The sequence below is a fragment of the Aphelocoma coerulescens genome, chromosome 17 (assembly GCF_041296385.1).
Source record: "Aphelocoma coerulescens isolate FSJ_1873_10779 chromosome 17, UR_Acoe_1.0, whole genome shotgun sequence".
In the NCBI taxonomy this organism is placed as follows: Eukaryota; Metazoa; Chordata; class Aves; order Passeriformes; family Corvidae; genus Aphelocoma; species Aphelocoma coerulescens.
In genome coordinates, this window is record NC_091030.1 from 8,840,918 (window position 1) to 8,867,322 (window position 26,405).

General features: G+C 55.3%; 1 protein-coding gene across 1 annotated transcript in view; it reads right to left on the bottom strand.

The window, feature by feature from the left end:
• Positions 1–26,405, bottom strand: part of KCNT1 (potassium sodium-activated channel subfamily T member 1) — a 77,336-nt gene that overhangs the window by 15,843 nt on the left and 35,088 nt on the right. Inside the window, exons 3-16 of the mRNA XM_069032166.1 lie at positions 8,010–8,075; positions 7,059–7,138; positions 5,908–6,007; positions 4,718–4,774; positions 4,332–4,380; positions 4,114–4,173; positions 3,247–3,321; positions 2,817–2,900; positions 2,313–2,407; positions 1,261–1,441; positions 1,005–1,169; positions 769–905; positions 537–600; positions 74–182 (exon numbers count right to left, since the gene is read on the bottom strand). Of these exons, the coding sequence (XP_068888267.1) occupies positions 74–182; positions 537–600; positions 769–905; positions 1,005–1,169; positions 1,261–1,441; positions 2,313–2,407; positions 2,817–2,900; positions 3,247–3,321; positions 4,114–4,173; positions 4,332–4,380; positions 4,718–4,774; positions 5,908–6,007; positions 7,059–7,138; positions 8,010–8,075 (1,322 nt within the window). The remainder of the gene's footprint in view (positions 1–73; positions 183–536; positions 601–768; positions 906–1,004; positions 1,170–1,260; positions 1,442–2,312; positions 2,408–2,816; positions 2,901–3,246; positions 3,322–4,113; positions 4,174–4,331; positions 4,381–4,717; positions 4,775–5,907; positions 6,008–7,058; positions 7,139–8,009; positions 8,076–26,405) is intronic.

Sequence of the window (26,405 nt, forward strand, 5' to 3'; positions counted from 1 at the left end):
GTTTCCTCCTCTCCTGCCAATCCAGGAGGGCTCCCAGCTGACCAAGAGCTGCTGTGCAGCTGCTCCAACTCACCTGCAAACTTGACATGAAATTTGTTTTCTGGCTTTAAGATCTGAACGTAGAGAGGACAGTTTGGAGCAAAGTCTTTGACAGCCCAGGCCCTCAGGATGGTCTGGTGGTCCTGGACAAGGACAAGAGCAACAAGAGCTGCTTGGTTGATGTGTTATTTTCCCCAAGGCTTCTACAGCTGGGATGAACTGCAAAGCACCCAGCCACCCTGGAGATGTATGGCAAGGGCTCCTCCTGCCCCTGCTGCTCCCTGAAACCCAGCACTGATGGGAAACCAGGACAGCAGAAGGAAGGTGAGCCCACAGGGGCTCAGCCACCAGTGTGCTGCTGCATGTGCCATCCCCGAGGTTCTCCATGACACTCAGCCCCCTCCTGTGCTGGGCAGAGGTGAGATCAGCATCACCCCAGTCCCTCCTGCCTGAGAAATGCCCCATCCCTGACCGTGCCACCCGCCGGCCGGGCTCACCGCCGCTGTTCGGTCCACCTCGTTTCGGCTGCTGAGAATGAAGCAAGCTTCTCCATTGTCCATCCTGCCAAGAGAGAGCAGTGACCCCATGAAGTGCACGGCCCCACAGCACTGGGCACTGCCCGTCCCAGCCAGGGCACTGCCAGCCCCTCCCAGACCCAGCAAAGGCACACGGGGACGCAGCTGGGGTGACATTCCTCGCCAGGGATGTGCAGTGTGTCCCTCTGCTCACTTGGCTCTCATGAGGTCCTGGTCCTTCAGCGCAGAGCCCTGCAGGTAAATCACCCGCTGTGACCACAGGGGGATCTGCAGCACCCGCCGCACCTGGATGTCCATCTCTGTTGGGCAAAGGATCACCACGTAGTAATCCTGGAAGAGAGAGGCCGCCGTGGGTCAGGGTTCTGTGGGTCAGAGAGGCTGTGAGCCCAGCAAGTGACCCAGCACCGTGTGACCCAGCCTGGTCCTCACCTGCAGGCGTGGGTGGGCGTAGAACTCGTTGAGGAAGTCCATGAGGAGATCAATCTTGAGGGAGCTGACGCAGAGTACCACGTGTTTCTCCGTCTGGGCGCGGTGCCGGCTGTAATTCCCGCCCGACTTCTGCCGCTCCATCCACAGGTAGACGAGCTCCTCGAACTGCAGAGGGCACAGAGCTGATGTCCCCACCGGCAGGGCCGCCCCGAAGCGGGCTCTGCAGCCCCCCACCCCGCAGCTGTGCGGGTCTCACCTGGAGCGGCAGCACCACCAGGGCCACGCAGATCATGATGACGACGAGGAGCTGGGAAGGCCAAATCTTTGGTGTCACATCTCCGTAGCCCACAGTGGAAAAGGTGACGATGCAGAAATAGAAGGACTTGAAGAGGGAGAGCTTCTCACCTGCTCTTTCTAAATGCTGGATGCCACAGGTCCTGGAAGGGAAAAGCCCCATCACAGCAGGGGCTGCCCTGCCCAGGACACAAGGCAGCAGAACCCCACAAACCTGCAGCTCAAAGCCATCTTGCTAAACACAAGCATCACCCAAGCCTTCCTGGGCCCAAATTGTACCCCCCCTCCCCCAAACTCATCCAGCAGCAGGGCTGGGAGCACCACTGAGCTCTGAAATAGCATTAGTCATCCACATCAGAGCATCGTCTTTATTGCCAAAAACTCATGAACCTAAAAGCCTCATTTCCTCTCCATTCAGCAACTTAATGGTATAATATGCCTCAAACCCAGACCAAGGGAGCCAGAGGAGGATTCAAAACCTCATTCAGAGCTAAATAGCCAGTGATGAGCTCTGCTCCCCCTGCCCAGAGGAACACCCTTGATGTTGGCAATGTGGGGGGTAAAGGGCCCAGTTAATTAGCAAGAGCACCAGTGGGCAATTACAAAAATGAACTCGGGAGCTGTGACTTGTGTGGGGGGGAAGAGCTTGGCTGGACTCTGGAGTGCAATGGGTTCTGATGAATGAGCCATCCCTGGTCAATGAGCCACCCCACACACGTCCCTGTGGGAAGCTGCTGTCCCTGCCCTCAGCCCTGCTCGGAGACTCACATTTCCACATCCCCCAGCTCCCTCTGACAACACCCTCACATCTGCTAAAAACTTCCTGTTAGAACCCTAGAATTAGGGAGGATAATTAGTTTGACTTAGAAAGCCCCTCAGGGTGTTCAGTGTGCTGCGGGACAGGGGAAGGTGTGAGCACTGCAAGAGCCCAGCTCTGCCAGCCACCCCAGGATGGGCACAGCTGGATTCCCGGGATCAGGAAGGGGGTTTAGTGAAACGGAGAACAACACTCACCCCGTGAACACGAGACACAGGAGGGTGCAGATCAGGATGAGCACCTGGTTGAACATCGCCGACTGGGTCCTTTGGATGGCTCGGTGCAGGTCGTTCTGGGGAGAGAGGGGAGGGCTCCCACCAGCTCACAGAGCCTGAGGGGAAATATCCTCCAAGCACCACCTGCTGCCTTGCTGGCTCCAGCAATGCCCTCCCCAGTGAAGGTCGAGCCTGGATTTAGCCCTTGGGAACGGGTGTGCGTTCCCATCAGCAGGTCTGGGACACATGGGAATGGCTGGAATACCTCACCCCTGGCCACCCCGGTCAATGTGCAGCCAGCAGAGTTGGCGTGCTCCAGGCACTGAGGGATTCCTGGTCACAGCCTGGTTTTCCAGCCTGGCATTCCCTGGCATGGCTGCACACCCCGAGCTCCAAATCCTGCCCCAGAGCCGGGGGCAGTCAAGGGTCCCCCCAGGCCTGCTGCCCTCCCCATCCCCGAGGAGCTGGACAAAAAGGGTCACTCACAATCATGTTCTCCAGGGCATACTTGGCCAGCCAGCAGTTCAGAAACACGGGAATAAACAAATTCCGCAAAGGAGGCCAGAATATCTACAAAAGCAAGGGTTATTCGCAGAAAAATCCATGTTCTTTTGAAAAATAGAGCTATAAGCAGTCAATCCACCCTCTGTGGAAGGATCCCACTCTAAGCTGAGCAGAAGCCACCACCAAACATGGCCCTGCTTCCCTGGCTGCAGCGGAGCAGCTGAAAAGGGAGGATGGGTTTTGGGATAACGCTCCAGAGAAAGTCATTATACTGTAAAATATTGAAGGAAAAACTTCCTGCCAGCCTTAAATACCACTTGGCCAGACACTCATTTTCCTTTATTTCACCACCAAAACTACAGCACTGACTACACTTTAGAGCCGCTTTCAAATGTCACTGGGACACACTCACCGTGATGATAAATGGCACCGTGTTGATCATCTCCAGGATGAAGGAAATGCGGAAAATCTGTTCCCAGATGTTCCCCTGAGGGATTAAAAACAAACAAGAATCAAATAAGCTGAAAAATTTGCCAGGGGACAATTAAAACAACCGCACTCTGCCACAGACTCTGCCGGATGAGGGAAATAGGGTGCAGGAACCAGGAGAGGTGCAGTGGTGCTGCCAGACATGCTGAGGGCAGGAAACATTCCCAAACTCTTCAGTCCTCTCCACAGCCACCACATCCCTCTGTCTGCCACTGCTGTTGCCCAGAACTGGGGGACAACGCTTCATGCAAGGATGGAGAGTGACAGTGACAGCTACAGACTGCTGGCACTCAGACCAGGGGCAACGCAGGGTCCGAGCCTTTGCTGCCAACCCTCCCCTGGTCCCTGAGGAGATGCCATTTGTTAAGGTCACTTTTTTTGGCCATTTTAAGGGGCTTTGGTCCAAAGGAGTCAGCTTGTGCCTCTCCTTGTCTGGCTTGGAGCGGTGCTACTCCCTCCGGGGGCAGCAGAGCAGGAGTCACCCCGCCGAGCTTAGCGCAGCCTGAGGAAACTCGGGATGTGTCAGCCTGACGCTGAAAACAGTGAACCTGCGTTAAACGGGTCTGGATTTCTGAGAAAGCAGAAAAAGAAGAGATTCTGCTCTGCAGAACGCTTATCCAGCAGCCCGAGGGGGAATGAGAAATGAAAACATCCAGAGCCAGCTGAGACATCGCCGAGACAAACAATCATCCTCCCGGGACGCTGCAGGCTCCAGACAGCTCCGAGCAGGAGAGATGAGTTCCCGCTGAGGGGCAGAGCCGGGCTGTGCCCTCCCGCCCCGGGCTCTCACCTTGTAGCTGAGATAGATGAGCAGCATGGTCTCCAGGAAGCTGATGAGAGCGATGCTGACCTGCAGGGACACACAGGGGAGGCTCCGAGGGCTCTCTCCAGGTGCTGGCAGTGGATCAGAGCTCGCCGAGCCCCTCCTGCCCCGGGGAGCCCCTGGGTGGGGCACAGCTCCAAGCCCATCTCCCCAGGGCTCCTGCACACCCATCCAGGGCTGCTCACCTGCACGGCCCACAGCGGCGTTTTTCTGTCCACCCAAAAGATGTGTGACCTGCAAAGGAAACCCAGAGGGGATCTGAGCTGTGGCCCAGCTGTCGGTGTCCTTACCCCCCACCGAACGCAAATCCGAGGCCATCACTGATGCAGGAGCTGCTGTTCCCCACTGCAGTTTGCTCGAGCAGCCCCTGCACTGGGAACAAGCCATTCCCGAGGGTGCAGCCACAGGCACTTACCAATGGATTTGGTTCTGGGATGCTGCTCCACATCCCTCGAGCAGCCCCACAAGCAAGAAATGGCCTCAGGCAGCTGCCAGCAGCAGCCGCCTCCATCCCTGCGTTCCCACATCCTGGCAGAGCTGCCCCTGAGCGCTGGAGCAGCTCCCCACTCACCAGTTTATGTTGGTGGACTGGTTGAACGCTGTGTAATTCTGCTTTTCGCATTCCCAGCTAGGAGAGAGAGCAGGGAAAAGCAGTCAGGGAGGGAACAGGGATGCTGGGATTGACTCCCCGGGCTCACGAGGGGCCCTTGTCACTGGGGGAGCACTGGACAACATTTCCATGGATCCAACACCCCGATTCCTACAGCCAGGACTTTCCACAGGAAAAGTCTCACCCAGGCAGCCTTGAACATCCCATTACTGGAGCATAAAACCCCTCAGGCGCTTCAGCCCCTACCTGAGATGCTGTGGGATGCTGATCCTCCCTGGCACAGTGAGGAACACAGGGCTGCAGGGAACTGGGAACTGGGAATTACCAGGTTACAATCAGCAAAAACTGCTGAGCTGCAGCTTCTGGGACAAGGCTGGCTGGGTCCCCAGCACCCTGCCAGGCAGGCAGCACCGAGCCAAGCTCTCCCTGCCTTGCTGTGAGGGATGTGCTCCTGCTGGCCAGCCTTGCTGCTGCCACACACCCTCAGGAAAGTGGAATTCCCTGAACTGCAGCTGTGCTAAACCTTTCAAGGATGAGCATCGGTGGCCTGCTCCCCTCTCACAGGTCTGAAAGCACTTTCAGAACGTGCAGATGCACTTGGTAATCTGCAGCCTTTACAAAGAGAAAATCAGATCGCCAATGCTCCAAGCTCTTGGAAAAACCCCACATTGTACATGAGCTGAAGGAAGCAAGGACGCATTAAAAACAGGCTTATACTGAAACCCAGCACAAAGCTGAGATATGGAATCATCCATCACCTCAAGGATCCACACAGCACAACGTGTTTCCCTTTCAAATGCTTAAATGGGATTTAGTGTAAATGTCTTCAAGGGCGTCAGCCTTCAGTCAATATTTGCATGGTGATGCCCTGGAGTCACTGAGCTCTCGCCTGTGTCTGAAGGCCTGAGCCCCAACAGAGTCAGACAGAATTTGGAAATGAACACGACCTGAATTTTTCCACCATGCACTGCGCAGGGCCGGCGGATACCCCCACACCCATCTGCAGGGTTGGAGCAGGGAGCAAAGGCCTCGGGCCTGGGAAGTTTTGTTAAACTATCAATTCAAACAGCTGGAGTGAGAAAAAACCCATCCTCCCACCCCCTACATCCACACTGAGCCCTGCCTGGGCTGGGGAGCCTGGGGGCACTCACCAGCCTATGCCCTCCTCAGGGTTGTCGAGCAGGACACGGACGATGTACAGGAGGCACGTGAGCAGCTTCAGAGAGAAGTTGAAGAGCCGGATCCTCAGGCCTGCAGTGGAGGGGAGCACGGATTGGGCAGCATTCCTGGGCACCCCGAGCACCCCATGGATCCCAAACACCCCGGGCACCCTCTGCATCCACAACACAACCCCACAAATTTTGCACAGCCCCAGAGCACAGGAGCCCTCTGATCCCCAGGGAGCTGCAGGAGCCCCAGGACAGCAGCACTGCCCACGCTTTTCCCGGGCCTCCACGTGTCCACATATACAGGACACCAACACAGAAATAAATAACAATTTGTCAGCTCCTTGCTGACCCCAATAGATGTGAGAGACAAATGAGGAGCTGCTGGAGTGTGTCCCACTCATTAGCAGGCATCCATTGAAAAGCACCAGAGCAGCACTGACCACGTTACAACCAGCTTGAAGGAGCAGGGATGGCGAAGGAAAGCTGTTGCTTTATCCACTCTGCCTCCCCAGCCAGTTCATTGGGTTATTACTCAAATTACAAGTGAGAAATTCATCACATTTTCATTAAAAACTTCCCCGTGGGCACCCTGTTGTGCTGCGCTCCAGCTTTTTAACAAGACAACAGGATGCAGGCAGGAAAAGAAAATGTGAATTTATAAATTAACGAGCAGGCCCCCTCCAGACAGCTAATGACATCTCGGAGAAAGAAAATAAAAACACCATTAGTCAAGTGGAGACTAATCCCGATGGCTGGAGCAGGAGTGGGTAACTCGCAGCCTGCCCTGGCTGTCCCCACAGCTTCAGGGGAGCACAGCCAGCCCGTGACGGGGACATTTGCTCCCTGACACCCACCCTGCTCCCAGCCAGCTTGTCCCAGCTGTTTGTCACGCTGCGGCTGTCCCCAGGGAGCAGAGGTGGCAGGGGGCATCCCCTGCTCCCCACGCAAAGCATCCCCCAAACCGAGCTGGCCAACAGAGGGGCCGAGAGGCGGCAGCAGCCCCGGGCTGGGGACACGCGGGGACACGGCCACCAGCAGATGGCAATGGCTTCTCATCCCGCAGGACAGAGCGCGGCTCTCCCGGCTCGGGCAGGGTTTGTTCTCCCGGCGCGTTCCGTGCACGCAGCACTCACTCGATCGCTGGTTTTTGATGAAGAAGAGCTTCAGCCGCTCCTTGAAGGTGTTTTCATTCACGTAGAACTCGACCTGCACCCTGCGGGGAGAGCGCCCAGAGGGGCCTGTCAGCGGGGCGGCAGGACAGGCCAGGAGCCCCCCAGGAGCCACCCTGTCCCCCCACCCCAGCTGGGCGACCCCGCTGGCATCCCACAGTGACCCCGGGCTCAGCCTCGGGCTCCCGGCTGTTGCCGCAGCCCCAAACCAGCAGCCGGGAGCCCCAGTGACCACCAAAGCAGCAGATGTGACCCCCGGGCCAGCTCTGCTGTGGGCCTAGGGCTGGGCTTTCGTTCACACACAACCAGCTGACAGCAGACTCACAAAGTTCTCCTTTCACACGCACTTTACAACGTCCAAAACCTCCCACAAAAGCAGCGACCTTGGAGCAGCCTCCCCCAGTTTTATCTGCTCCAGCCCCCCCAGCTGCAGCAGAGCAGGAGCTGGAGAGGGCAGTGTCCCCAGTGTCCCCAGTATGCCCCGGCTCTGCCCGGGGAGGAGAAACACTCAGCATCGAAGCTGTTAAAAAACAATTCGGCTCCCAAAGGAGAAAATTTCCCTTTGTTGCTAAGATACCGCATTTGGCCATTCCAGAAAACCCCAGGAGTTGACAACCATCTCCAGACATCACTTGGCATCCAGGGTCACTGGTGGTGACTCGTGGCACGGGGACGAGGTGCCAGGGCAGAGAGTTACCTGCCAGGGCACTGCACAGAATCCGGCAGCGAGGAGCCGCAGGTGAACCTGGAAATGTCCCATCCCCGCCTTCCTCGGCTTCTCCTGCCTCCCCGCCCGCAGCCCCCTGCCAGTCCCACATCCCGGGCGGGTGTCCACGGCCATGGGGATGGGAGAAAACCTCCCCGAGGCTGGAGGCTCCTCCCCAGGGATGTCGGCAGAATCTGGGATCGGCCCACCTGGATGAAGGGCGTGCGGGCAAAACCGGTCCCAGCTCAGCTCCTCCGCCACCGCCTCTCGTGGCACTTCATAAACGCCCGCAGCCCTTTGCAAACTCATTATTCATCACCCTAAACCGCGCTGCTGCTGCTGCTGAGCGCCGGTGAAACGCGAGCGGCTCCTCCTGCCTCGGCTTCGGGCTGAGCAAGGCAAAGTCCGGCCCGCAGTGGGGTGAGGTGCCGTGAATTAGCGATCGCTTCCCCCTTTCACGGCATTCAACACGTCCTAAGGAAGCGCTGCTGTTTTTACTCCTTTTTTAACTGCCTGCAAGAGGGCATCGAGACCCCATTAATCAGGCGTGTTCCCCAGCCAAGGCTGAGCAAATTGAGCAAGGTGAGCAAACTCCCGGCGGCAGTCGTTGCCAGCCCACTCCATCCCGCAGGTGTCGGTTTCGGCCGGGCGCTGCCACCGGATCCTGATTTATTGGGAAGCAGCTGCTCCTCGCTCTGACACCGAGGGATAAATATTTACTGAGCGTTCGTGCCCAGCTGATCAGGCAGCAAATTGGGAAGGGGTTTTATCAGACCCTCATTGCTCGGGGGTCCCTCATCCTGGGCCCTGCCCCAGCCGGCCTAAGGGGTAGGGAGGGGCTTTGCACCACACCTGGTCAGTGGTCACCAGGAGAAAGGAGCAGGGAGGCAGGTGGGCAACCCCAAGCCCCAGTGCAGGGAGAGAGCAGGGGTATTTATGAGTCCTGGCTCACCAGCACGATGCCTGAGGAGCAAACAGCATTAATGCAGAGCCTCAAAGCCCAGCCTTTACACGTGTTAAAATTAATCGTTCCCAGAGCCAGACTTGGCAAATCATTTTTCTGTGCCAGGGCATAAATCAGCTGTCACTGCTGCTCACAACACTGCACACAAGATAATTGCTCCTTCTCCTTATTAAAAATGCCCAGGAAGTGCTGGGAACCGGCTTTCAGCTCCGGCAGCAGCGCTGAGCACCCCATTCATCAGCGTCCCCGAGGATTAAGCGCCTTGAGGAGCCGGAGACTTCAGGGAGCACGATTCCTCTCTCAGACATTTGTCTCGTATCAAAGTAACAAACAGCAGAATAAATCTCTGTCACCAGACAGATGGTTCACTGATCTGTAGAGCTGTGGCTCACCTCGAGACAAGGACTGTAATTGCTGATGGATAAAGGAACTAAATTATTAGATCTAACTTTTTATGATAAAGTAGCCCACGTATTCATCCATCCCGATGGCTGCAGGAAGAAGGAACTCTGGAAAAGCAACAAAGCAGCAAAAGCCGTGTCTTGGCGGGGAGAAGGGGGTGTTTAGCACTGCAGAGAGATGAGGGAATAAAAGAATGTGGAAGGAAGATGTTCCTGTGCAAACAGCCTGCCGAGGTTGAGCCCCAGAGCGCTGTGGGCGTCCCACTCTGCAGGTGAAGCCAACATCCTGCAGCTGGATGAGGGATGGCCCTTCCCAGGCAGCAGCACCATCCCAAAGTATCAAAGCTCCTACTCTATTTCCAGCTGAGGGAAGGAGACGGTATCATGTCAAACATACCCTTTAATTTCAGTGTCAGGAAGTTAACTGGAGATAAAAATCGAGCAAAACTCTGCCTGCATTATTACCACCCCAAAACACACCGTGACAGCTCTGCCTTCGCAGCAGCTCAGCCAGGAAGGGGTGTTCGAAGTGTCCCCTCCCTGCTGCTGTGACTGGACATCCTTCCCACCTGGGGCATCCTTCCCACCTGGAACATCGTCCCCACTGTCCAAGCATCTCTCCTGCTGGCCAAGGATCCCTCCCACTGGGACCATCCTTCCCACCATCCTCCTCACTGTCCGAGAATCCCAGTGCCAGCCCATCCCAGGCCACTCCAAGGGGCAGCAGCCCCACAGGCAGCACACAGCTTCCCCCCCCTCGCCCCCGCTGAACCCCCCCGGGCCATGCAAACAACGATCCCGGTACAAGTTTAGATACCAGCCCTCTGCTTGGAAGTGTAATTACTGCTATTATGCACTTCATAACGCCTGAGCGACTTCATTTTCTTTGCTCGGTTATTTATTGTACTTTATTAATCTAAGATTAGAGGCAATTTGTTGTAAGATGATGAGTTCCCAAAAAAAGACACAATAGTTTGTTGGGAAAAGTGCAGGATGAAAGGCTGGGACGAGCACATCCCAGCCCACTGGCATTAAAACAGACACCGAGGAGCACAGCCCCTGCTCCACACCTTCACTTTCCCCAGAGAGCTGGGACAAGCTTTAGAAAAGGAGGAAAACACAGAAATTATGAACCCAGGTGCAGCCCCCCACACAGGCAATGCAGGGGAGGTGGAGAAACCCCCAAGCTCTGCATCCACGGGACACTTACATGGGCAGTGGGGCACAGGCAGCTCCCTCCGATCCCCTCGGCCTGTGACAGTCGCTGGGCTCGGCCTGAAAGCTGAGACGGCCCCAAAATCCAGCGGCCAGCCAAGGGAGGGAGCTGCCAGCCCTGCCCGGAGCTCCCCTGCTCCCTGCTGCTCTCTGCAGAAGGACTTGGCTGCCCAGCGTGGGTTTGCCGTATTTTATATCAGTCACTTCTTGCCATGAGAAGAGCCTTATTTATTCAAACAAATAAGGCTCTTGATAGGGAAAAAGAACCCCCAGCCTCTCCCCACAGCTCTGTTTCTTCCCCTCACACTTCAGCTGGGTGGGAAATGCTGGTTTCAGTAGAATTCCAGAATGGGTTGGGTTGGAAGGGACCTTAAAGCTCATCTCATTGCAAACCCCTTCCACTAGACCAGGTTGCTCCCATGCCCACCCAACCTGGGACGATTTCTGGTCCCAGGAAACTTCTTAAGGAATTTCTGCCATCATGTAGCAGGATGCAAACAAGACTCTTCAGATTTTTTTTTTGAAACAAACAAACAAAAAAACAAACCAGCAAAACCCCAGAAATCTCTGCGATCTGGGGGGTGTCAGCACCCACCTCTGCCAGGGCAGCTCAGGTGAGAGCCCATTTCACCCCTCCACTCCAGCTCAGCCCAGAGGACAGCTCTGCAAACCCACATGGATCAAACACATAAGGAAGGTGGCTGCAGCCACGTTTGGAATTACAGAAATGTGCTGCTGGCCCGGATGGGCTCCCCGGGGACGGATTGTGGGCACCAGACACAGCTGAGAGGAAGGTGAGGAGCAGGGCTGGCTGTGCAGGTCTGCAGCATTTCCTCTCGCAGCACCCCGAGGAGCAGCAGAGGAGGCTGTGCAGAAGGCAGGATGCTCTGAAGGCACCGTGCCATGGCCAGGCTGCCTCCGGCCCCTCGCTCAGCACCGGGAGCAGCTGGTGCCAGCCGGGCCCTGTGCGCAGCAGGAACCTGAGCAGAGCCAAAATCCTTCCCAAAAAAGCACCAAACCTGCCAGGCTGGGGCTCAGGTACCCGCTGATGAACTACATGAACTACCCAGGTAGCTCCTGATTCCCTTTGGGATGTTTTTCCCTTTTCCCCACCATTTTCTCGGTGTTTGGATACAGAAGCTACAGCGAGACGGATGGCACGGGGTGAGCTCTGCGTCCTGCCCGCCTCTGTGCCCTGTGTTTGCCATCCTCCGTCCACCCCGGGGCGAGCAGAGGACGGGGACAGCTCCAGCCCAGCCGAGCTCCCGGCTCGCCGGCGCTCCGAGCCGCTCCCGGAGCAGGGTTTGGGAATGGGAATGGGAATAGCTGTACAGCTGTGTGCACACAGACAGCCTGGGCGCCTGCCAAAGGCACAGACAGGGAACAAGCTGCCCCCACGCTCAATAAGCAGTAATTGAACAATTACTCAAAGGAGCAGGGCTGTGGTTTCGGCAGGGCTGCACCGGCGAGAGAACGGCTTCAAACTGGGGGGGTGGGATCGGCTCCGGGGGCTGCTCCTGCCACGCCGGGTCCCTCATGGGCCAGGAGATGCAGGGATTCACCCATCCCGGCAGGACTGATGCCTTGCCACAAGCCCGGGGAGGCTGGGCACGCTCCCCTCGCCACCGAGCCCCCAGGGATGTCTCCGCTTCTCCAGGGCAGCACCAAACACCCGCGGAGCTCTCCCACTGCAGCAGCTCCTCCAATAAATCTCGGGCCCGTTTTTAAACAAGGAAGAGCAAAACAAACAGGGAGGGATGGGGAGCTGGGGCTGTCTGTCCCTGCTTTGGGGACAGAGACCCTACAGCCAGCGCTGCTGACCCACGGAGAGAAGGGAAGGGGGGGTCTCTCTCAGGGGGCGTTCAGGTCCTGAGGGAGGTACAGGAGAGCACTGGGGACACCAGTGGCAGGGTCAGCATGGTCCAAAAGGCCGAGTATTGCAAACAGGGCAAATCTGCCCATTTTTAGTGAATTTTCTCATCCCTCATCCCTCTGTAGGTGCAACACTGAAGCTGCTCCCCGCCTCACCCCAGAATCCCAGATGATCCCCACGGACGATGGCAGCATCCAGCCCTGAGGTGCCCAGCAGGTCCCACATCAGCCTGTGACAGGCACTGTCACATCCACCACAGCACAGGCACCGTGCCACTGGCACAGCCACCGTGGCACTGTCAGAGTCACCATGGTATCACCAGAGCCATTGTGCCACCGTCACAGCCACCACGGCATCACCACAGCCACTCTGGCACTGACACAGCCATCGTGGCACTGTCAGAGTCACCACGGCCTCACCACAGCCACCGTGGCACTGACACAGCCATCGTGGCACTGTCAGAGTCACCACGGCCTCACCACAGCCACTCTGGCACTGACACAGCCATCGTGGCACTGTCAGAGTCACCACGGCCTCACCACAGCCCCTCTGGCACTGACACAGCCATCGTGGCACTGTCAGAGTCACCATGGTATCACCAGAGCCACCGTGGCACTGCCACAGCTGCCGTGGCACCACTGCTGCCACCATGGCACTGTCCCAGCCACCTCAGCACTGTCACAGCCCTGTGGAAAGGCAGCTGCTCCTCATTCCTGGCACAGCCCATGCCGAGGCACATCACAGACCACGATCAGCAGAATGGAGTCCCACATGAACAAACACTGCCCAGGGAGCCAGGATGCTGTGGCACATTGCCCCTCAAGCCCAAAGACTCGTTTCTTCAAGGTTTCATGCATTTACCATGGGAATCAAACAGAAAACACATCTCCTGTTTCATTATGGAGTGTGATTTTTTTGCCCAAAGAAAGAATTGATATTGCCAACCACTCTGCAGCAAATTAAACCCAGCTGGGTGCAGGTAATGTCATCCTGGCTCCAGCAGTAATGCTGCAGTTTTATTTTTGGGGGATGAAAAGCAAATTCTGAGCAGCCACTACAGGAAAAACCCTGCCCAGGACTGGGCCCCTCCAGGGCTGTTTATCTTTCACCATGCCCTGAACTCATCCCACAGACCCTCGTGTGCCAGTGGGACAGGGGATGACACAGACTGCAGGAAGGGCTTTGTGGGCCTGAAGGGCTATAAAAGAAATCTCCTTGACTTTTAGTTCTTTTTTTAATATATATATATATTAAATATTAAATAAATAATTAATTAATTAATTATTAAATTAATTAATTAAATTAATTAAATAATTATTAAATAAATAAATAATTAAATATTAATATATTATATATATTATATATATATATATATATATATATATATATATATTATTTTTTATTAGGGAGGACACTGCGATGGAAATGGGATTTTTATCGATTCCTCATTCCCTGAAGGCAGCTCTAATCCCTCTCCCACTGCGTTCAGCAGCTGCAGAGCTCATTTCCAGGCACCAAACCAAGCACTGGAGGAAACAGTGGCACACTCAGGGGTCCAAGTTGTAGATAATAGAATGCTTTGGGCTGGAAGGACGTTAAAGCTCATCCTGTTCCTCCCCCTGCCATGGGCAGGGACACCTTCCACTATCCCAGGTTGCTCCAAGCCCTGTCCAACCTGGCCTTGGACACTTCCAGGGATGAGGCAGCATCTCCCATCCAAGGTTTGGATGCTGCTCATGGCCGGGCAGTGGCACCACTTGCTCTTCAATAAAACGATTCTTCTTCTACTCAAGGTTCAAACCCCGAAAGGGAAGCAGCAATGGGATGACACGCTGTGTTTCCTCTGGCCTATTTGTTTTGCAACATTGGAGACTGGCACTCATGAGTCTGCTCCTGTAATTGCTTCTGCTGATGAACCTGCATTGTTTAATGAGGAGCTCATCGTTAAGGGATAATCGCCCATTTGCTGCTATCACTTCTTCCCCAAGAAACTTCTCTGTTCCTGGGAGTGGAGAATCCTCCCCACAGTGGGAATCACTGCAGAAGGGTTTGCTGCTCCCATACTCAACTCCTTGGTGCCGAGAGCAGTAAAGGACAAATCTTGTGCTTATCTGCTCCCTTAAAAGCAGGAAAATCACGGAACCACAGACTGGTTTGGGTTGGAAGGGACCTTTAAAGGTCACCTGGCTCCAACCCCCTGCCATGGGCAGGGAGAATTCCACTATCCCAGGCTGCTCCAAGCCCCATCCAACATGGCCTGGAACACTTCCATGGATGCACCATCCACTTTAACCCACAGAAATTTACAGCCAACTCTTCTCAGCAGCAGGTTCTTCCCAAAAAACTCAGCTCACCGTGCACACAAGACCCCAAATTCCAAGGGGCTTTTGCTCTCTGGAGATCAGGATTGGCTTTTCCCCCGCGGCAATGACGGTCCCTTGTCCCTCCCCGCGGCACCGGGAAACGCACGCGGAAAACTTACTGTGAGAAGGAGGAATCCACGCTGAAATCCTCGGCGTGAGGCCTAAGAGCGAGAGCAGCACAGAGGGTGAGGGAACGCACAGCCCCGGCCCCAAATCGGCACCAGCAGGGCTGTCCCGCCGGGAATGCCAGCGGCAGAGGGACAAGAGGCCACCCAGGCGCTCAGCCGGGGTCACGCCACACCTGGGACACGTCCCCACTCAGCTCCCAGTGATGCTCTGGTGGCTTTGCCAATTACAGCCCCTTTCAGGACTCTGCTCCATGGATAAAAATGGGGTTTATGCCTGTTCTATGCCTTTTTAAAAAACTTTTTAATGAGTCTCACAGAGTGCGTCGCTGCTCTGCCTCGAATCGGTGCCACGTGGTGCAGAGAAATGAGACTTTGAAGGATTGGTGTTTTCAGGAACTCAGCATTCTGGTTTTACAGACACGAATGATGAGCAGAGAAGGGAAAAGAAAATAGAATAAAAAATAAACCAAATCAAATCAAATAAACAGAGAGGAACGATGAGGGTAATGAGAGGTTCGAGGCAAGGGGAGAAAGAACACAGAGGAAAACAAGAGTGGGTGGGAGGCAAAGGGCCTGTGCTCGTGTACTGTACATCCCCCAGACAGACAGACAGACAGCACAATGAAACACAGCAATCACAGCTGCAAAGGGAAAATTCCCCTTGGGAAAATGATGCTCTCCTCAAGACATCCCTGGGATGGCCCTGGGTCCCTGTCATTAACTGAGCCCGAGCCCTTCCCTGTTCCAGCAGTGCCCTCTCTCCTTTCCTTATTTACTGTGAGCCACCGAGAAATATCATCCAAGCCAAGGGGGCCATTGCAGACTGTAATTTTTCCCGCATTTTGCTTTTGCTTTACGAGTCTGCAGCACTCCAGCACAGTTCAAACTAAATAAAAGCAATAAATTCACATTTCAACAGAAATGTGAGTCCAAGGGAAGTGGATCCATCCCTCAGCTATGAGGAGCAGCCTCCCTGGGATGGGATTTACGCCGCTCCCACTCCTGGGCTCTGCTCCGTGCAGAAGCTGCAGGGAGGAGCTCATTGCTGCTTCCACTGTCCCAGGGTGCTCCAAGCCCCATCCAGCCTGGCCTTGGACATTCCCAGGGATCCAGGGGCAGCCACAGCTTCTCTGGGCACCCTGTGCCAGGGCCTGCCCACCCTCACAGGGAAAAATTTCTCCCCAGTAGTTAACCTAACCCTGCTTTCTGTCAACGTGAAGCCATTCCCCCCTGTCCTGTCACTCCAGGCCCTCATCCAAAGTCCTTCTGGAGCTCCTTTGGAACCCCTTTAGGTACTGGAGGGTGCTGTAAGATCTTCCCAGAGCCTTTTCTCCTCTGGGCTCAGCTCCTGACCTGCTCCCTCCTGCCGCATTCCCCCCCTTCCCTGCTCATTCCCAGCTTTCTCCTGCAACCCTCCTGGAGCTCTAAGTTAATTCCCACCAAAGGGGTCTCTTGTGCCACCTCTCCCAGCAAGAACAAGCCCTGGGGTGGCTCTTGCAGCCATGCTGTGCCTCGGAGCAGCCCTGGCATTTATTGTTGCCAAACATCCCAGATTTTCTCCAGCTGCAGAGCAGAGCCTCAGGAAAAAGGCTGCCAGCTCAGGCTCCCTCCAGCTAAATTGGATTATCCCACGTTAGCAGCAGGGGCTGTTCAGGCCCCTCTGCCTGCGTTTGGTTTTGCACAGTGGCCTTTTATGCCTCACAGAGATGTTTACAGGGAAAGAATCAGCAAATGATTCGGTTTTCTCCTCATCTGGTGCCAGCTGGCAGCCGGGAAGGCTGGAGGAACGGGAGCTAATTCCAGCTGCAGAGCAACCCTCCTGAAAGCCAAACAGCAAAGGCACAGAACCACACAGATCAATGGGGTCCTGCAGACACTGAAGGTCCTGGAGAGCTGGGATGAGCCAGTGAGATTCCCAGGATTCCTTCCCCCAAAGCCACAGGCTCACGGGGAATAAACACCTCACTCACAGGGAGGCACCGTGAACAAAAGGTGTCCAAAGTGGTGGACAGACATAAACATCCCCAAGGGTGGCTTTGGCCACCCTGTGCCATTGTTAAAGCCCATGCAATAAAATAACTCTTTTTTTGGTTACAAAAAGGTGCTTTTGGGTCCCAAATGAATGAACTTTGTTGTGCTGGTCACAGAGAGAAGAGGCGACTCGAGGTACCGGACACTGAAACCTCTCCGTCTTCCCACCCAGCACCCAAATTCTCATCAGTAGTCCAATCACTGAGAAAATATGGAGATTTCTCTAAGAAAACTAAAAATCATTCCAAATCTCATCAGGAAAACAGCCATTTTCCAGATCCCAAAAACGCTTTAACAGTGATTTACAATGTACAGAACTAAAGCCACTTAATGGAGTCAGAAAGGTTACGCTGGCTTTTAATGTGTTTTAGATAATCTACTTCAAATTGACCTTTTTATTCCATCCAGATCTGGCTCCATGAGTGCAGACGAACCTTGGCTCATCTCATTCCCATGGAAAACAACTCCGGCACAGGCAGCGAAACAACCTTCGCTCCCCTCCGGGATCCAGGGCTGGGAGAGAAGCGCTGTCCCCAGGCAGGGAAAGCTGAGGCCCCTTGTGCTGGTGCTGCCAACCATGAACCACGATGCCCAGCTCCTGGCTGGCACGAGCAGCATCTCCCAGACAGAAGGGCAGAGCAGGGGAAGGTGGGAGAAAGGAGAGGAGCAGAGGGGGAAGAAACCTCGCTGCTTCAGAGACAGGTCTGCCCCCACCTTTCAAGCTGCAGCCCCTGACAAAAGGGGAAGGTTTCATTCGAAGGTGAGGAGACAAAGGCACATTTATTATTAGAACAAAGCCATAATAAACCTTGCTTATGTAAAAGAGAGAGCAATCACCTGCCCACCCATGCTGCAGGCAGCTCCTTGGCTGAGCAGCACCTTCCACCTCATCCTGCCTCCTCAGCTCTGGCTCCAGCACTTCCCAGCAAAGGCAGCTCCCCCCTGAGCTGGGCAGGGATGTGAACAGCAGCCCTGGGCTCCAGTACCCCGAGAATTGGGGCAGCAGAACCAGTCCCTTCTCTCCAGGGGGAAGGCAGCCCCAAGCCCCAGCTCTCCTCCAGCTCTGCCAGGGCACTGCAGGGTCTGGTGGCATTTAGCTCATGTGCCTCGTGCAGATAATCTGAGGCTAAATGCTGTCCCTGTGTTCCAAGCGCTCGAGGATGCTCAGGGGGGAGAGCAGCAAAGCACAGCAGCAGCTCAGCCCAGCTCACACAGGGACCCCTTCCCTCTCAGCAAACTCCGCGCCTTCACCGCTGTCTCCTGAATTTTTGGTAAATGAAGAGCATTAAAAATTCACTTCTGGTGGTGCATTTCCTATTCCATTTACAGCCATCACTTCCAAACAAACAAAAAAACAAATCACGCCTTGACTTGAAGCCTCTGGAAGTTACAGACACAAGTAATGACCTGCCAACATCACTCTTGGCTCCAGGCTGCTTTAATAACCACTTGCAAAGGCTCAGAGGCATTTCAAGACCAGGGGTGGAAAGGTATTAAATCTGATGACTTTCTCCTCTGGCTCTGGGAAGGATTTAATGCCTTTTCACCCTGATCTCGAAATGCCTTCAAGACGGGGTCAAGGCAGGGGGGTGAAGATGAGCCAGGCAAGGTAAGTGCCTGGGGAGGCTTCCAAAGCAGTGCTCATCCTCCAGAGACAGGAGCTGCACCACGGTTCCTACCATACTGACAGTGAGAAACTCAGCCCAAAATAGCCCGACGTGAGAAGGACAGATGGAAGGAGATGAAAAAAGAAAGTAAAGAGGGGGAGAAGGAACGAGCAAGAGGAAGGGGAAAGTGAGAGGAAGAGGCACACGTCTGCTCACAAACTCGTGCGAGAGGGGAGGGAAGGGCAGCCCCCCTTCCTGGCTGCGGGATGACCCCAGCGAAGGGGATTGAGCCTCCAGCAGCTCTGGTTTGGGGGAACTCAGCAAGCAGTGCTGGTGAGCACCTGGAAAAGCCACCAGCAGCTCCAGGGGCTCGCTGACAGCTGCAGAGGTGCCACACGGACGGGCTCTGCCGCCACCGGAGCGGCCGCACAGGCGGGAGGGAGCTCACTGGCAGCGTGGGCTCGGCTGCCTCCCCAGGGTGCTGCTTTAATCACAGGAGTGCTTTTCCTTGGCATTCCTCTGCAAAGCCCAGATCACAACTGAAACACATAAAGTTTGGGAAGAAGCAGGCGCGGTGCCAGAGCTGCAGCAGCGCTGGCTGCAGCCGGACAGGCTGTTCCCAGCCCAGTGTCCAGCCTGGCCTGGAGTTACCTTCCAGAGACTTGTGCCTCTCCCAGAGTCAGCCACAGATTCATTTAGGTTGGAAAGGACCTCTAAGATCATCAAATCTGTCATCAGACCATTCCCCCAGCACTGCCAAGCCCACCACCAAGCCATGTCCCCAGACACCACAACCACACATCATTTAAATCCCTCCACAGATGGGGACCCCACCTACGCCAGGGCTGGACAACCCTTTTGGTTAGGAAATTGTGCCCCAAATTCAATCTAAATCTCCCCTGGCACAACTTGAGGCCATTCCCTCTTGTCCTAGTGATCGTTATTTGGAAGAAGAGATCAATCCCACCTGGCTACAAGCTCCTTTCAGGTAGATGTAGAGGGCAGGCCCTGCCAAGCCTGGGCAAAAAGGCCCTCCAGATGCTCAGGTGCTCTGACACACAGCTCCCTGCCTTTACTAATGAGCTAAAAGAGTCCCTGCAGTTCTGACAAGTGAGGAAGAACTGTGGATGAGCTTGGAGGTGGGATATGAGACCCTGATGTGCCACGGACCCTCATGGCCCACTCTGAGGGGTGCCACTCTTACAGCAAGCAGGAAAGCCTCCACTGGGGGAGGAACATGCTAATCCCTGTGCCCTGATGGGACCTGATGGGAGCGAGGATCCTAAAATAAACCGAGCAGAAGCCCAAGTGCCGAGTGTGGCACCCTTAGGTGAGGATCGTGTCTGCCTGTCAGTGCTATGTAGGGCACCGAGATTCTCAGCGGTGCTGGCAGCTCCCCAGGAGCCGTGGGAGGAGAGCTCAGCACTTCCAAACCTCAGCCTGTGCCCCTCCAGTACCCAGCTCGGGGGGTGGCATCGCCCCGTGCCCCCAGGGCAAACACCTTCTGCCAGAGCGGGCCGGGACCGGGGGTTTGAGGGATGGGGACCACAGACACAGGACCAGCCACAAACACACCCGAAACCTGGAGGGAGCTCAGGGCTGAGCCCGGGATGGGACGTGGCGATGTCAGCGCTGTCCCTGCGCAGAGGGGCGGCTACAGAACAGAGGATGAGCAGAGCTCGGGGCCATTCCAGCAGTTCGGGGCCATTCCAGCAGTTCGGGACAAGGAGAAGAAGCAGCCGGGCTCAAGCCCCGACTCTGCAGCCCGGGGTGGAATCGCTGCCGTGTTTATGAACGGCTCTGCTCAGTGTGAAGGATGGCAGCTGTCAGCTCCCTGCGCTGCCAGCGGGATCTGGGATCGTTTCCTGATCATCAGGATCAAGCAGAGCATTTTCATATTGCCCTGGTAGCCGAGCCCAGCAGCTGAGCTCCCTGCCCCGTTCCTACCCTGAGAACACCCTCAGCATCCCCCAAAAGAAATGCCCAGGAGCGTGAGCAGTGCCACCTCCCCAGCCTGGCAGAGGAAGAGCCCAAGGGAAGCACACCCAGGGCTGGCAGGAGAGGTGATGCCCAGCCCTCCACGGCGACAGCGGGCACACACCCACGGGAGGGCTGCGTGGCTGGACCCCAACGCTGAGACCAGCCCAGGGCAAGGCTGGGAGATGCCACGCTCCAGCGTGGGCAGAGATCAACATCCTGCCAGCCAACCCCAGTGCCTTCCATCCAGAGACACCCCCTGCCAAAATCACATCCCAGCCAGGGGCTGCCCAGCCCAGCAGCACATCAAAGCCAAGGTGCTTCGTAATCAAAACCTGTTGGACCCCATAGATTCCCTTCCAGGTCTTCTCCATAAAGGCTCCCACAGCCATGCTGGGTCCTGCCCTCCCTCACAAAGGGAGAGCTGGGACAGCCCCAGCTCAGACAGAGCAGCGCAGGGACCAGGTCTGGCACAGACCATCCTGACACCCCCGGCCTCAGCCCTGCTCAGAGTTCTGGTACAAACCCTCATCCCCAGCCAGGAGAGCAGCAGCAGAAGATCCGAGGCTGGAGCAGGGCAGGGGTGGGCAAACCCCACCCAGGGAATGTCCCCGGCACAGCATTTCTCCTGCACAAAACCACCTCACCCAGAGCTGAGGCAGCAAAGCAGCATATGGCATTTGCTGAGGACAGAGACAGGGCTCTGAAAGGTCTTCGCTGGAAAAAGCTTTTGTTAAAGAAATGTTAAAAATAAATAAATTGACTTCTTGTCCCCGCAGGAGGGAATTCCGCAGCACGGCAATGGTTCAGCAGGGAATTGTATCCCATGGAGAGCATCACCTGGAGAGCTCCTGCAAGGTCTGAGTGGCTGTAGTGGTTTCACTGGCCAGACTGGACCTCTCTGTGGTTCAATTGTGTGTAAGTGTCAGGCAAAAAAACCCACATTTAGCAAGATCTGTTTGCCCCTGGGGGGAACAGACATGGATTGGTCAGAAATTCTATTTTCAGACATATTTGGGTGAATTCCTCACTCTCTGAAGCGCTTTACCTCCAAGAACCCTGCATTAAACTCGGCCCAGCAGAGTGCTGCTCCTTCCCACTGAGGAGGCTCCAGCCACCTTGTTGACTGTAACAGGGCTGAAGCAAAGTCCCATTTATTGCTGCCAAAAATATCTCAAACTGAGAGACAAGGCAAGGCTGCAGGGGGTGGGAGCATGCAGCCTGAAGGAGAAAGAAAGGCAGGGAAGGATCCAGCTGCTGCCTTGGGCTGCCCGACAGGAAAGGAGCAGCCAGGCTCCTCTGGGACACACAGCAGAAGGACAAGAGGGAACAGGTACAAGATGCAACAAGGGAAAAATTATTCACCCTGAGAGGGATCAAACCCTGTACCTGGCACCCAAAGAAGCCGAGAAATGTCCAGTGGGATGTTCAGAACTCAGCAGGACTCAGGTCCTGAGCCAGCTGGGACAACTTTAAAGCCAGTCCAGCTTTGGAGCAGAGCCCTCCAGGTCCTCTCCAAGCCCAGCTCTTCTGCAATGCTAATCTTCCTCCCGAACCTCAGCAGTTCACATTTCTGTTATCGGCAGCTCAACAAACACAACTGAAGGAGGTGAGGGGGGCCCACGGGGCAGGGAGGGGACACAGAGCCCTGCCAAGGCCTGGGGCAGAGCGTCCAAAGCAGATACAGAACGGGAATGTTTGCAATCCCTCCGGAGTCCCGGTGTGCCCTGGGACAGGCAGTGGTCAGAGCTTCCCCTGCTTCCAGCAGAGCTGCACAAACAGGACACGGTTATCTTGTAAAAACGTCTGTTTGTGTTTTAAACCCACACCTCCGGTGCTACAGGGAGATCACCATTCCATGAAATGGGATCCAAACAGATGTTTACATGTCCTGCCCCCTGCCAGCAGCTCCTTCCCAAGCACAGAGTGCTCCATGGAGCTGTTTCCCATCACACCTTTCCCTTTCAAACCCCCCCAGCACAAGGGACAAACCCGCCTCAGGGAAAACCTGGCTTGCAGGGAAAAGACTCAGCCTCTCCTGGCTGGTTCCAGTCACTATCACCTGGTGCCAGGGGAGTCTCAGTGCCCAGGCAGCCGGTCTGCAGCTGAGCCTGCCCTCCCTGGCATGGCCAGGAGGCTCCCAGCTCCATCCCCCTCTCACAGCAATCCCTGGCACTCAGAAGTAGCTCCAAGCCTCTTTGGTAGAGGATACCTCCACAAGGGCAGCCTGGGCTGGTCCCATCCCACCCGCAGGTCACCAGACACAGGAAAATATCCCTGTCCTGGATGCCCAGGGACAGCCCTGAATTCCCCTTTTTACTCCCAAGCTGTGGAGTGGTTTCTCCTCAGATGAATTCAAATCCTTTCCTCCTGTTTTGACTGGGAACCCCCAAAAGCTTTGAGATGCTGCAATGACTCAGAGTAAGGAGGTAAATAAAGTAGGTGAGAATAAATTTCACTGGCTTCAATCATCAGGAGGAATCATTTGCATCCTGAGAACACCCTGTAACACACACCTCCTTCCACCACCACCTGGAAATCCACTCCCAGCTCCCAGGGACGATTGTCACTGCAAATTTGGTAACACTGCTCATGTCTGGATTTGGGAGAGACAAGGCATCTCAAACTCACTGTTCATCACTTCCAAACCAATCTCCCTGCCTTTGTTGCAGCAGCGGAAGAGAAGTGCAGAAATCTGAATCTTAGTTGCCAACTCATTGTTGGGAGAAGCAGCGCCCAGGGACGGAGGAAAGCCTGGCAGTCGGGAATCCGGGCACCGCGAGCTGCAGCTCGCAGGGCTCTGCCCGCTGCCACGGGGGCATCAAAGTGTTCCACCAACTTCCCCACCCACAGCAGCAGCTTCTTACAACCAGATAGCAGCAAATCACTTAAAATTCCAGTGAAACCTGGGGAACTGGGTCCTTATAGAGCCCTGGGGCACCCTGGTGTGCTCCGCACAGTGGCCTTCTCTCGAGGCTCCACTGAAACACCGTAGTGATGCAATGTCTGGAATTCTTGCCCCCAGATCCAATAGTGCCTTACAGCATCCCTATGCCCTGTGCTCCCATGAAAGACAAGGAGGATCAGCCCTGGGATGGGATTTGGCCCCCTGGACTTGGGCAGGAACCCACCCAGCTCCTGAGTGCCAGAGAGGAGAAGCCCCTCAGCGATGTTTAATCACTGCTGATCAGTGGAATGAGTTTGCAGCAGTCTCCCAGTTGTATTTTTCTGGCCCCTACACATCTGGCTTTGACCACTGACCCTGTCCTGAGGGGGACACCACCAGGACCTGGAAGAGCACAGAGAGGAAGTTGTCTTGCTCCAAAGGCTTTGCCCACAGTGGTGCTCAGGATGTGCCCTCAGACATTCGGGTACCCCCAGGACAGGTCCAGCTTTGGTGTCTTTTTGAAGCAATGAAAGCAAGGCACAAAACCAGAGCACAAACAGCCTGACCAGCTCTGGGAGCAGACCCAGATTGTCAAAACGTGCTGAGACCACACCAGCTCCAGGGATTTAGTCCCACTGCACCCACACGATGCCCGTTCTCAGCCTTCACGCGCGTAAGCCCTTGCCTGGCAAAGTCAGAGGCAGCGCCACACCAGACCCCAGTGTTTGCTCACCAGAGCCCCAGCACCGGTGCCATCTGGAGCGCTGGCACAGCACACCAGGGACACGCACTCGCAGCTCCCCCAGTGCACCAGGACTCTGCCTCCCAGACCTGGAGACTGAAGCATGTGCCCGGCTCGGCACCGGCAGCGGCCACGCCGGTGCTCCCCAGCACACACCTCCCTCCTCGGCTTCCCCGGTGGGGACCACAGCTGCTGGTCCTGGCCCAGTGCCACCCTCCCCCCAGATACGCCAAGAGGCAGAAGCTGAGGCGTTAATTCATTCCAGTCTAAAGCCAAACAAGTAAAATTCCCCCTGAGCAGAAGCTTTCCTACCGTGCTCGTTTGCACCAAATTACATCCTAGAAGACATACAGTACACAGTCACAGGTGAGGCAGCATGGATGGGCTGAAGGGCTGGATGGATGGATGGATGGCGGAAAAGGACGAAACAGAAAATGGAACGAACAGAACAGGAACTGAATTAGTGCCATTTGCATCCTCATCGTAACTAGGGGACCTGGCTTCTTCTGAATCACTGAAATCCCAGTGCAGCGCAAAGCATTCTCATCCTCCTGAAAAACAGCTCCTTCCTCGCTGTACACTCAGCTGTGTGCTTGCAGGAAGGCTGCAGCATTTCCTATGGCAGCTTTTTTTTTTTTTTTTTAATTGCAGTTACAAATAAATTATTGCTCAGATGGGGGGACCGAGCATCTCTCCTGCCATGCAAACATGGTGCTTGTGTACAGTGCGTTACCGTGGCGTTAGCAGTGTAAATAAGCTTGGGCTTTATACTGCACAGGGAAGGTGCAGTGCAAGTTAACAGCAGTGTGTGGCAGCCCCACGGTCTCAGGCTGCCATTCAGACATGCTTCGGGCATATAAAAAAAAAAAATCAAGAAGCACCTATAAAAAATTTAAAGGAACTGGTTTCCTTCTGCTCCAGCTCCCTATTTCATAACACAACTTTGGAGCTGGCATGGCTCTTTAACATAGCTATCCGAAGGATTTCATCCACCACCCCTCCAGCCCGTGGAGGCACTAATCCTTTCCCTCTCATTTAAAAGATAAAAGGTGCTGCCTCCCCCACCCACCCTCCCCACGCACCACTGCAGTCCTGCAATACCTTTGTCCGACATCACTCCCCATGGATCCCATCCTCCGAGACGGTAACAAGGGGCTCACCCCATGGACATCCTCTGTCGTCGCAGGTGGGACAGTTTTGACATGGGAATTGCTCTCTGAAGGGGAATTCTTCAGCTTGGCTCTTGCCATCCTGCGAGCCTTGGCTGCCTCTGTGACTTCCTCCTCTTTCCCCCCTGAACTCTCTCATACATAGCAATCCTCACCGCAATCAGTTTAGAGCTGTCGGCACGTACCATCTCCTTCCTTCTTCCCTCTCCCCAGTCACGGCTGCTCAGTGGAACAATCCTGCCCTGTACATTTATTTTGGTAGTGAGGGGAGTCAAGGCAAACTCCCCGGCCTTGCCGCTGCAACAAATTTGGTGCAAAACGATTGAGAAAATGTCCACAATGCAGAAATCTCTGAAAGGGGCTTTGTTTGCTAAAGAATGAAATTGCCTTGCCTGACTCTGTCCAAAAAAGGATTGCACTGCTCTTATCACCACAGGCAGGGCAGGGGCTGAAGGATTATTTTTTTCCCCCATTGCTGTTTTTCGGTAGCAACATGAGGAGGAGGAAGCTATTTTATCTTATTCCTCTGTGTACAGAGCAGCGTGCGGACTGCGTGCCAGGGAACAGACTCAGCGGGTTTGGCTCCCTCAGACACAAAGCAGCAGAGCTCGGTCCCCTCCTAAACGCACCCGCTGTGCAGCGAGCCGAGGGGAACTCCCTGCTGCTCCCCCAGGGTGGCCAGCAGGGCTCAGTTCCTGCTCACCTGGCCCGGCAGGTGCGCGTTACCTGTCCCAGAGGGAGCCGCATTCCCCTCTTCAGGTGACAGCAGAAGCTGCTGCTCCTCCAACACTCTTGGCATCGATTTCTCAAGACACCCAACAGAAAAGGGAATTCACCGTGGCCAGGGAGAGCTGAGCTGGAGGTAACACCTGAGTGCACAGGTGGGATTGGAAAGGACGGGGGGAAAGGGTCGTGTATCCCGGTCTCTTTTGGGAATGCCACCAGTCCAGAGCCGCTCCTGCTTGTGTTTGGTGGCAGCCAGCAACAAGGAGCATCTTGAAGGTGCCACAGGCCGGGTGGGGCACAGGGCTCAGCACCACGGACAGCAGCAATGTCACCCAGCTCCTGCCATGCCACCCCCAACATGCCAACCCCACCCCAAGTGGTGCCAACCCCACCCCAAGTCGTGCCAACACATCACGCCAGCGCTACCCCACGGCTCAGCCCCTCTGCAGGCTGGAAATAAAAAATAAATTCACTGAGCGTCACCACCCTGTGCCCTGAACCAATGCAAATAATCAGGCCCCA